The 11,942-nt window shown below is 47.4% G+C and overlaps 1 protein-coding gene across 1 annotated transcript; it reads left to right on the top strand.

Annotated features, from left to right (window-relative positions):
- The first annotated feature begins 3,180 nt into the window (after positions 1 to 3,180).
- On the top strand, positions 3,181 to 4,143 carry LOC102443339 (olfactory receptor 10V1-like). The gene has a single exon (XM_006096208.1). It carries the CDS (start codon positions 3,181 to 3,183, stop codon positions 4,141 to 4,143), a length of 963 nt encoding a protein of 320 aa, XP_006096270.1.
- Positions 4,144 to 11,942: the final 7,799 nt, after the last annotated feature.

The following is an 11,942-nucleotide window of genomic DNA, read 5'->3' as shown; positions in this document are numbered from 1 at the left end:
GTAAAGTAAATTGGGTTTTGCGGCCTTGTGACCTTGGGAAAAGCCACTCCCCCTCGGTGAGGGTGGACCACCAGGGAATGGCCTTCCTTCCTGACCTCTCCCCTAGGACTTCTGGAGGCCTGCCTCCACTTCTAGTTAACGTGAGTGACAAAGCATAGCAACTCCTCTAAGGACACTGCCTTCCTAATAGCTGTCAGGCAATACTTCTGAGAGCTGCTCCCTGCGGTCCAGACATGCAGGAAAGCCACTTTCTGGGCTCCGGGAATCTGTGCCACCAATCCAGGCCACTCACCCACCGCTGCTCTCCTTCTTGCGCTTCTCACTAACAGCAGATGGTGACAGAAGAATCCCTGACAGGGCTTCTCCCCGGATTTCCACTTCAGCACTGAGCTGCCCTTTCCAGGTAACACCAAGTCTGTTATCCAGGGCTGTTCAAGGGGCATGAGAAAAGAGCAGGGAGGACACACCAGTCATATTCCCAGAGGGACAGTTGCCCCACACTCTCTGTGAGGATGTAGGTTGCACCAGAGTGTGATAAATAGCTAAAAATTTCTTCAATGCCAAAGTAATAAAAGACTGATTAAGTTATCATCTATTTTGATTTTCTATTTACTTTTGTTTATAGACTTTGTTTGTTATTATGTTGTTATTTAAATTATAATTAATTGCCTTATAATGCATCCATACTGTAGAATGCAGTAGTTAAAAAGAATGCAGTAAACCCATATGTACTGGCTGAAAATCTCTCCCAGACATATTATTAGGTCAAAACACTAAGGGCAATAGGTTTGTACACTATGATCTCATTTAAGCTTTGTAATGTGTGAGTGTAGTGAATATGTGTATATATGAGTGTGTATGTTTTTATATGTGCATTGTGTATTGTGTGTGCCTATATGTATGTGTATGTTTTGTGGTGTGTACATCTGTGTGTAAATATGCGCACATATGTGTGAATGTGCATCTGTGTGTACATGTGAATGTGTGTGCACATAACTGTGTGTGCGCGAACGTGTGTGTACATGTGTGTGAGGGTGTGCATGTATGCGTGTATGTGAGGTTTGTGTGTTTATATGCACAGGACAAACCAGGGAAGGAACTGAATCTCACAGCTAAGAATGTCTAGGAGAATGGGAAGCATCACTGAAGGAGCAGCAACTTTCACATTGTCTTTTACTTCTCCCTTTTAAGTGTTTAGATCATGTGTGACTTTTAATTCCATTTTTGTTTTTCTCAATATTTTCAAGGTTTAGGGCCCAAATCAAATAAGAAGTCCCGACATTCTTTCATGGCAGAAAGAGTGGAAGTGAGTTGGTGTGGCAAAGCTAAAACCAAGGGTCCAAGTCTGAGGAAGATAAATACCAACCCAGAAAGCACACTCTCACCCATAGACAGTTTTCACAGGACGAACAAGAGGCTGAGAGGGGGGAGGCGGTGGAAGAGGAGATTCAGGCAGGGCTGTGTGATTTCTGGACAGGGCCGTTGATGGGGAAGAAGAATTCATGACCAGCTGTTCTGAAGGGAGGAGTGGGCAAGTTGCCCTCTAGGGAACCGTCCAGCTCAAAGACTCCAGGTGCCCATTAGGTCAATAGAAACCAAAATGATACTCAGTGAATCATGCAAGTGGCTGCAAAATTGGAATCACAACGATCGTCTGGGCCTATCATCAGAATGCGTTTTCGGGTCTCACTGCCCATTTTGAGTCTCAGTAGCCCTGGGAGAAATTGTATGTCCCTCAGTGAGTTCCCGTGCTTTAGGTGACAACTCCACTTCCACGGGACCCTTACCTCCTATTAATTTTAGATTTGTTAGCTCTCTAGAATCTTTAGAAATCTTGTCCTCTTTTCTTCTGGGAGGGAGGGACACAAGGAAGAAATTGAAGGCTAAACACAAGGCTTCCTACTTATAACTTGGGTCCTGCTAAGGGAAGAGAGAAGCAAACATGTCCCTATAGTCCAGGAAGCTGCCTGGCCTTATCCCCTTGCTCCCACACTCTAGATACAGAGCATTGAGAGTCACTGTCCTGCCAGGCACTCATGCCCCATGGTCCTGAGAGTTCTCATTTCCACCCCGACTCTCTCTTAGCTCTGCCCTATCCGCTCCCACCCTCTGACCTGGCCCACCCTGTGCCTCTGCTCTTCTCACTCCACAACCTCCCTGGACGATCATGACCTCAGCCATCCCCAATACGTGAAAGATTTCCCTGCTTTTACTCAGCCATTTATTCAAGCATATATGTTAGTCAGCTCCTCAATGCCTGATGCTGTACTAACTCTAGAGGATGCAGAAAAAAAGCAAGAGGCATTTATTTATTCAACAAGCATGATCAATGCTTCTGATATGTGCCAGCCACTATTTGAGAGGTTGAATAAGACACCATTCTGGCCATTACAGAGCTCCCAGGCTGTTGAAGTAGACAGACAAATAGTCAAAGAATTACAGGACTCAATAGTGAGTAATAAGGTTGGGGACGCCTGGAGTGCTGTTGGTATCTAAAGGAGGGACTAACTCAGCTTACGGGTCAGGGCAGGTGTCTGGAAGGAGGCGACACATAAGCTAGGGTCTCCCTGCAACTGAGGAGCGCTGAAACAGGAGAGGCAGCAACTATTCCTGGTTACACTTCTTCCTCTCTGGGCATTGTGTTCACAGCCCTTCGGATGCAGGAGTCCTGGGAGATGGAGATTGCGGGGTGGGGGTGGTAAAGAAGGGACACTATAGCCAAGGCACAAAGTCAAAAGTGTGTTTAATATCAACCTGTCAGACCTTATATCCTACAGGAATTAGGGCCAGTCTCCTCTATTTAAACCTATTCAGTAACATCAACCTCAGCGCCTCCCCACCCAGACAACTCTTCAAAATGTAAACAGAAAGACTATCATTAGGGTCTATGAAAAACAACTCCATGTGTGGGCTTTACTTATCCCAGTTCATTTTTTTAATAATTCAACAGGTGAACTAAAATGACATCACAAAAGCAGTTCTTTATTCTCATTGAGCACAGGGCAGAATGTAAGAAGCTCATAGAACGTAGACCAGGGCCAAGCCTGGCAAAGTGGGTTGGAGGCCCTGGAGAGGTGGCTACACTCTCATCTGTGGAAAGGGCTGCAGAGTCTCCCACAACTTGGACAATTGCTAGAAAACTGCCTTTTCCAGCCCAGGAGTTCTACAGGGGAATATAGGATGGCCCCGCTGCAGGAAAACCACACCTTAAGCTCAGAGTTTATTATCTTGGGCTTTGGGGATCTGGCAGAACTGCAAATCTTCTTTTTTGGACTCTTTTTAATCATGCATCTTGTCACCCTAGCAGGCCACACAACCATTGTGCTCATCACCCTCATTGACTCCTGCCTCCAGACCCCCATGTATTTCTTTCTTCGCAATCTGTCCACCATTGAAATTTGCTATATATTGGTCATTGTCCCCAACATGCTGGCCAATTTCCTGTCCCGCAGCCAGCGGATGCCCATGCTGGGCTGTGCTCTGCAAATGCACCTCTTCATCGCTCTGGGAGGAGCAGAGTGTTTCCTCCTGGCTGTGATGGCCTACGACCGCTTCGTGGCCATCTGCAAGCCCCTGCGCTACACACTCATCATCACCAGGGTCCTCTGTCTGCAGATGCTGGCTCTGGCGTGCGTCAGCGGCTTTGCACTCTCACTCACTCTTACCACCCTGATATTCCTCTTGCCCTTCTGTCAGTCCCATGAGATCAATCACTTCTTCTGTGACATCCCTGCTGTGCTGTTCCTGGCCTGCTCAGACACACGAGCCAATGAGATTGCTGTCTTCGTGGTCTGCACGCTCATCCTGTTGATTCCCTTCTTACTGATACTGCTCTCCTACGGATTCATTATCACCGCCATCCTCAGCATCCACTCAGCCCAGGGCAGGAGCAAAGCCTTCTCCACCTGTGCCGGGCACCTGCTGGTCTCTCTTCTGCACTATGGCTGTGCAATATTCATCTACATTCGCCCCAAGTCATGCTACACCCCAGAACAGGACAAGATCGTGTCCTTAATCTACACCAATGTAACTCCCATGCTCTACCCCATGATCTATAGCCTCAGAAACAAGGAAGTCAAGGGTGCCATCAGGAGACTCCTGGGGAGCTATAACCAGATGAGGCGGCAGCCTAAAGCCAGGTGAAGGGCAAAGTGGAGTCCACCAGGACTAACCCGGCCCCTGACAAGAACCCAGTGGGTCATCGCACTGCACACTTTGCGGCTCCACTCCCCGCACTGAGGGCTGCTCCATGGTTCTGCATGCACCGGAACCTTACCACCCCCTCTTCTATGGTCACAGAGATGGAATAGATCCTGAGGCTGTCCAAAACGCAGCCGTCCAGGGGTATTTTGCTGTCCCTTCTTGGACAATGATATTCATCATCTGGGACACTGTCAGTGGTATGGACACCGACAGGAAGAAGGTTATGAGCCTTAGCTGGTTTGGCTCAGTGGATAGAGCGTCAGCCTGCACACAGAAGGTTCCCAGGTTGTATTCCAGTCAAGGGCAGGTACTTCAGTTGCAGGCCCCTTCCTGGCCCCGGCCCTGGTCAGGGCTCATGCAGGAGGCAACCAATCGCTGTGTTTCTCTCACTTTGGGATTTCTCTCTGTTTTTCCTTCTCTCTATCACTCTCTAAATATTAAAAAATTAAAAGAGGTCATGAGATGACTCAACCAAAACATTAAGGCACCACTTCTCTGGACAAACAGTTAGAGAGGATAAAATACAGGAGCTCCCAAGCCCAAACTAGGCAAAGTGAAGACGTGGAAAGGCAGAGCCTCCCAGAAATTGAATCTTGCATCACCACAAAACAACCTAGCGATCACTGGAGATACAACAGTGCAAACCAAACAGCAGCAGCCCTGGGGGCCTGTGACCTGCTCTGCCCGCATCAGCTCGCCATCCTCACGAAGGAATTTCACTCACTGTCCACCCCAGTCCAGCCTCTGGGCCAGGTGACCCTCCTCCTTGCGTTGCTTAAAGGGCCACTTGCTCCTGGTAGGCAGTGCAGACTGCCCTTCCTCCTACCTGCCCTGCCCTGCCCTGCTTGGGGAGGTGCCTCTCCACCATGGCCACAAGTGCTTACTCATCGCCCAGCACTGAAATGAACTGTCCCTGACTGGCCTGGGGGCACTTGCAGGCAAGAGGTGTGATTACTCTCTGTTACCAGAGACCTGGCACATGACAGGTATTCAGTAAGCAGTAATCAAACTGTGAGCCCCATGCGCTTTGGCTGACCTTCCCACCCTGGTTGCTAATGAATGAAAGCCTTCAAGGCCTGCTGAGCTGAGGCCTCTGTGTTCAGGGACTCATGTCAGATGTAAAGATCTCAAGAGAGTGTTTGCTGACCCCATTCCCACCCCACAGGCTGGGCTATGTGCCATGGACCCTGATTTTTCCTCCATCATGGCACTTAGCAAGCGAGAATTGTTGAATGAGTAAATGTATGAATGGCCTGGCTGGCATGGCTCAGTGACTGAGCATCGACCTATGAACCTGGAGGTCACAGTTTGATTCCAGGTTAGGGAGCATGCCTGGGTTGCGGGCTCCATCCCCAGTGTGGGGCATGCAGGAGGCGCCAATTAATGATTCTTTATAATCATTGATCTTTCTATCCCTCTCTGAAATCAATAAAAAATATATTTAAAAAACAAATGAATGAATGACTGGGCACCTTTTGTGTAACAGGCACTGGGCATAGCACTGGGGCTATGAAAAGCAACACAGACCCTGCCCTCAAGGAGCTCACAAATTAGCCTGGGGGCTTAGGCACCAAAACAACTTTATTTAACACAATTGTTACCAGCTCTTCTGAGGAAGGACTGACTTGTCCCAACCCCAAACCTAGGAACACCCACATTCTGCTAAAAGGATCAGGAATGGGGGGACTGTGTCCTTGATGATACTTTATTGAAGAAGTAAACCAGCATGACGACCCTCTCCCTCTAGACTTCACAATCAGTCAATACATTTCCTTATAGTTTAAGCCCCAAAAGCATTTCTTACTGACACAGAAAAAGCCAATGAGCATCAGCTATTTCCAACCTTGCCTGTCTCCTCTATTTGCAGCTCCTCCTACCCACCTCATGATGCCTAGGCGATGACCCCATCTTCTACACCAAAGAGGCCCCAGAGCCACCAGAGGGGCACTCCTCAATGGCAGTGGCAGAGCTGGGAGGACGGGAACCATGTAGATAGATCATTTTTCCGAGTGCCCAGCCCTGCTTGCTTTTGGTCAGAAGGATCCCCTAGGGCAGCGTTGGCCACCTTTCAGACCTCACGGACCACCAGTGGTCGACAGACCACCAGTTGGCAACTGCTGCCCTAGAGGCTCTGCCCAGGAGCTTACACACCAGCAGATTCCTGGTCACAGTCAGGGCTACGGGAGCTGTGCCAAAGTTAGGCTCAGGTTGCTATCCAATGGGGCAATGCTATTCCACATCTTCTGGGATTGTGGTGAGGATTCGTGGACAAAGCCCGGAAAGCGATGCCTGGATAGCACCTGGCATACAGGGTGCCGATCAATGGAAACAGGGATTAGCGAGCTGATGGGTACTGGGTCCTTCCATGTTGCTCCCTCACCCTCAGGATGCCCTTCCTTCGGTGCCCTTAGAGCTGGGAGAGGCTGTAGCCTGGAAGGTTTGGGGGACTGACTCCCTGAGGAGGTCCTGCAGGAAACTTAGATGGCGACTCCAGCTGGATCCCAGGGAAGGTGGTGATCACTGAATTGATTCCATATGGCTACAGAGAGAGCGATCAGGAGTGAGAGGGAGACAGACAGCGACCAAAATGCTAGCAGTTTGTTGCCCACAATACCCCACTGCAGCCCCATGTGGGCCCTGTGCTGCTGGGCCATATGATGCCCTTACAGAGGGTGCATGGGCACCCCTCTATTGAACAAGCTTAACTGGGTGCTTCTTCTTTTATTACTTCAAGAAATATTAGCTCACACTTCTCTCACCCCTAACTGCTTGCCTTCTTTCAAAATAAACAAGTAAAATCTTGACTAATGTGGGAGCTGAGTGAAGGGTAGGTGTGTATTTTAAGTACTATTTTCTCTTCTTGAGTGGAGATGTATCATTTCCATAGTAAAGAGTTTTAAAAGGCAAAGGTCCTGCCCTGACCAGTTTGGCTCAGTGGATGGAGCGTCGGCCTGCAGACTGAAGGGTCCCGGGTTCGATTCCGGTCAGGGGCATGTACCTTGGTTGTGGGCACATCCCCAGTAGGGGGTGTGCAGGAGGCAGCTGATCGATGTTTCTCTCTCATCGATGTTTCTAACTCTCCCTTCCTCTCTGTAAAAAAATCAATAAAATATATTTTTAAAAAGTCAATGATAAAAGGCAAAGGTCCTGAGATCTATCTTTGCCCAAACAGTTCTCTTGCTTGAAATGCACTCTCCCATTTTCTTTGCCTTTTATCTAACCTTCACTCTTCCTTTAAGGCACAGCTCAGATGTCATTTAGTTCCTCACACTTTTTTTCCTATTATATATCTTTATTGATTTCAGAGAGGAAGGGAGAGGGAGAGAGAGATAGAAACATCAATGATGAGAAAGAGTCATTGATCAGCTACCTCCTGCATGCCCAACACTGGGGATTGAGCCTGCAACCCAGGCATGTGCCCTGACTGGAAATTAAACAGTGACCTCCTGGTTTATAGGTCAACACTCAACCACTGAGCCATGATGGCTGGGCCTTCACCCCTTTTTGATGAGTGCCTTGGTCCAGTTCCCACTTAAGACAAGTCTAGTGTGAGTGTCCCTGACACAACATACACTCGCATGCACACAAACACATGTAACATTGGGGGAGGGGCAAACACAGGAGGTCCTGTCACTCCCAGCTAGTGTGGTATAGGTCTGACAGCATAGTGTGCCCCTCTTTCAGGTGGAGCAAGAAAAGGCAAGGGCCCTAACCGGTTTGGCTCAGTGGATAGAGCGTCAGCCTGCGGACTCAAGGGTCTCAGGTTCAATTCCAGTCAAGGGCATGTATCTTGGTTGTGGGCACATCCCCAGTGGGGACTGTACAGGAGGAAGCTGATCGATGTTTTTATCTCACGGATGTTTCTAACTCTCTATCCCTCTCCCTTCCTCTCTGTAAAAAATCAATAATCTGTCCCCATGAAATCCATGTCCCCTTCTCCTCACTGCTCACCGGGGCTCCGTCTGTCCCTGGACCTCCAGACCTTCATGGCAGGTGTCCACAGCTTGCCCCTCCCCACATGCCCCCCAAAGTCCCAGGCTCTTGAATGAGGTGGGTTGTGGGAACTCCGGGACACACACCCCCTCTCCCACCTCTTTTCCCCCTAAGTGCCCATCAGTAGATGAATGGATTAGAAAACTGTGGTACATCTACACGATGGAATACTATGCTGCTGTAACAAAGAAGGAACTCTTACCATTTGCAACGGCATGGATGGAACTGGAGAGCATTATGCTAAGTGAAATAAGCCAGTCAGAGAAAGATAAATATCACATGATCTCACTCATTCATGGATAATAGAGACCTTTATAAACTTTTGAACAATAATAGATACAGAGGCAGAGCTGCCTCAAACAGACTGTCAAACTACAGTGGGAAGGTCGGGGAGGGTTGGGGGGCAGGAGGGAGGGGGGTAAGAGATCACCCGAAAGGACTTGTATGCATGCATATAAGCATAACCAATGGACATAAGACACTGGGGGGTAGGGGAGACCAGGGGATTGTCAAGGTCAGGGGGAAAAAAAAGGACACATATGCAATACCCTTTGTAATACTTTTAGCAATAAAAAAAAAGAGAATAGAGTGGAATACAAAATCGAAAAATAAATAAATAAATAAATAAAAATGAAAAAAGCAAAGGCATGGGTTTAGCCATACGCCCAGGCCCTCTGTGAGGGTGAGTGTGGGGGTTCAGAAGGGAAGTACAGATAATCCACTACCATACCCAGCATTAAGGCATGCAGGGCAGTTTGATTCAGAAATGCAAAGACCATAACCGCTGTTCACCCAGAGGGTTTAGGCTAGACCTGGTGCTATGGAGACAAGAGGCTGTGCTGTGCTGAGCACCTGCTGAGTATGCGCTTCCTGCTCATGCACACATGTGCACGTGTACTTGGAAGGGGGTTTTTCAGAGGGAAGTGGCCCTAAGAGTCTGTTAACCTACAAATAAGAAGGCTTCCAGAGTATGACCAATAAGAATTTATTGGAGACCAATAAGAATAGCCATTAGGGAATTATTAATTCAGAAGTCCAAGTAGAGTTCCGATGAGGCGACAGAGGCAATGGGTACTTATGAGAAAGAGAAGGGAGACAGTTACATCCAAAGAAGGAAGGAATTTCTATTGGCGCAGATAGCATAACATAGTGATGTTTATGCTAAACAGTGTTTTTAACTTCCAGTAGTCATAATATCTGCTTTCTCTTGTTTGTAAATAGCTTCTTGGGACAAGGGTACCTTAGGCCCAGTCTGAATGTTATTTTCTCTGTTTTAACTTCCCAAAGATTTCAGGCATAAGGCATGCAAGGCAACCCTCTGGCATGGCAGCTCCAGCTGCATTTTAAAGTGGCTCCATTTAGCCCGGCTGGCATGGCTCAGAGGTTGAGTGTGGACCTGTGAACCAAGAGGTCACGGTTTCATTCCCGGTCAGGGCACATGCCTGGGTTGTGGGCTGGATCCCCGTTGTGGGGTGTGTAGGAGGCAGCCAATCAATGATTTTCTCTCATCAATGATGTTTCTATCTCTCCCTTCCCTTCCTCTATGAAATCAATAAAAATATATTTTAAAAAAATATAGTGGATCCATTTATATTAGTGTTTACAAATCTGTAGGGTAAGCCATGATGCCATCCTGGCCTTGGGTGGACTTGGGAGGGTGGCTAGGACACATTTAGGGGATTAAGTAGATGGAAAGTGAGATGAGAGACTGAGGGGTTCTGAAAATAATTGTCACTAAGAGTGAATGAAACAGAGGGAAGCATTTGGAGGTCGGGAAAATAGGTCATTTGGGGGCTAGTTGGGATCCAGGTGCCAGCAGGACATGCAGGTTCCGGTGGCTATGCCGATTTGAAGCTCAGGAACTCAAGAAAGGTGTTGAGTATCTGGCAACTGGTAAAAAGATCGTTGCCGATGTAACCATCACTTTCCTTGAATTTATACTCCCTGGCCCTGACACCTCTTAGGCTTAGTCATTACATATTGTGCCTAATATGTTGTGTGGTGTGTTTTTTTTAATATATTTTATTGATTTTTTACAGAGAGGAAGGGAGAGGGAGAGGGATAGAGAGTTAGAAACATCAATGAGAGAGAAACATCAATTCAGCTGCCTCTTGCACGCCCCTTACTGGGGATGTGCCCGCAACCCAGGTACATGCCCTTGACCGGAATCGAACCTGGGACCCTTCAGTCCGCAGGCCAACGCTCTATCCACTGAGCCAAACCAGCTAGGGCTTGTGTGGTTTTTTTTAACTAGATATTTTTATTGATTTCAGACAGGAAGGGAGAGGGAGAGAGAGATAGAAACATCAATGATGAGAAAGAAACATTGATCGGCTGCCTCCTGCACGCCCCACACTGGTGATGGAGCCCGCAACCGAGGCATACGGCCTGACCGGGAATTGAACCATGACCTCCTGGTTCAATTCCTGTTGATGATTAACCACTGAGCCACGCCAGCCAGGCCTGTGCCTAATATGTTTTGAGATATATTTACTACATTCCAAGCAAGTCTTGTTTGAATCAGAAATGTGAAGGCCTTAACCGCTGTGTAGCCAGAGGGTTTAGTCTAGACCTGGCGCTATGGAGATGAGAGGCTGTGATGTGCTGAGCGCCTCCTGAGTATGTCGCTGCGTGTGCATGTGCTTCTTGCTCGTGCACACATGTGCACGTGTACTGCGGTACTTGGAAGGATTAGAGGAGCCAAATATTACCTTGTGTCACCCTGATGAAATGCTGATGACAGCAAACTTGCAGTTGCCTCTAGAGGAATAACTGTCCATGTCGGATGGGCATTATGTGTGGAGTTTAGAGAGGATTGCTCTTGGGAAGCAGCTCAAAGTCATGAGGACAGCAGGTCTGTGCCACACGGGCCCCACAGTCATTAGGCTGGGTCCCCAGGCTCCGTGACTTCCGGGACTTCATCACAGTCCTACCTGCATCAGGAAAGGGGCCAAGGGCAAACACCTTCAAAGTAAAGATTGGCCTTCAGTGAATAGAAGAGGATAATTCAAACTTCAGCAAAGTAGTTCACTTGGGATCTAATTAGAAGTTTTTCTGAACCACAATTGCTGAATAACTTTCTTAATATTTTTCTGTTACAAATGCAATCGATGCCCACTGTCAAAAAGAGAAAAGTAGTTCACTTGGGAACTAATTAAAAGTTTCTGTGAACAACAATTGCTGAATAACTATGTTAATTTCTCTCTATTACAAATGTAATCCATGCTCACTGTCAAAAAGAGAAAAATATGGGCAAGTTTGGAAAAGAAAATAATTACCCATCATCTCCCTACTAAAGATAGCCACAATGAAAATGTTGGTGTACTTCAGGATGGAATGAGGTCATTCATGTTTAGTATTTAGAACAGTGACTGGAACATGGTAATCACTCAAAGCATGTAATTGCTTATTTTTAAAAATTCCCATTCCAGGGTTGTTCTTATTAATTTCTAGAGGGAAAGGAAGTGAATGAGAGAGAAACATTGATGTGAGGAACATGGATCAGTTGCCTCCCGACGGTCCTGAACGGGAAACGAACCCGCCACCTAGGATGTGCTCACACAGGGAATCAAACCCGCAACCTTTTGATGTACAGGATGACGCTCCAAACACCTGAGCCACCCGGCCAGGGTCACAGTATTGATTATTATTATTCTCTTGTTAGTAGGCTTAGGAAAGCCTTTCCCTGTCCAAAAAGCAAAGTTCATCTAAATTTTCTTCTGGTATTTTCACTTTGATTTTATTGT

This window comes from Myotis lucifugus, unplaced genomic scaffold, assembly GCF_000147115.1.
Source record: "Myotis lucifugus unplaced genomic scaffold, Myoluc2.0 scaffold_169, whole genome shotgun sequence".
Lineage (NCBI taxonomy): Eukaryota > Metazoa > Chordata > Mammalia > Chiroptera > Vespertilionidae > Myotis > Myotis lucifugus.
This window is presented reverse-complemented; position numbering and strand designations above follow the sequence as displayed.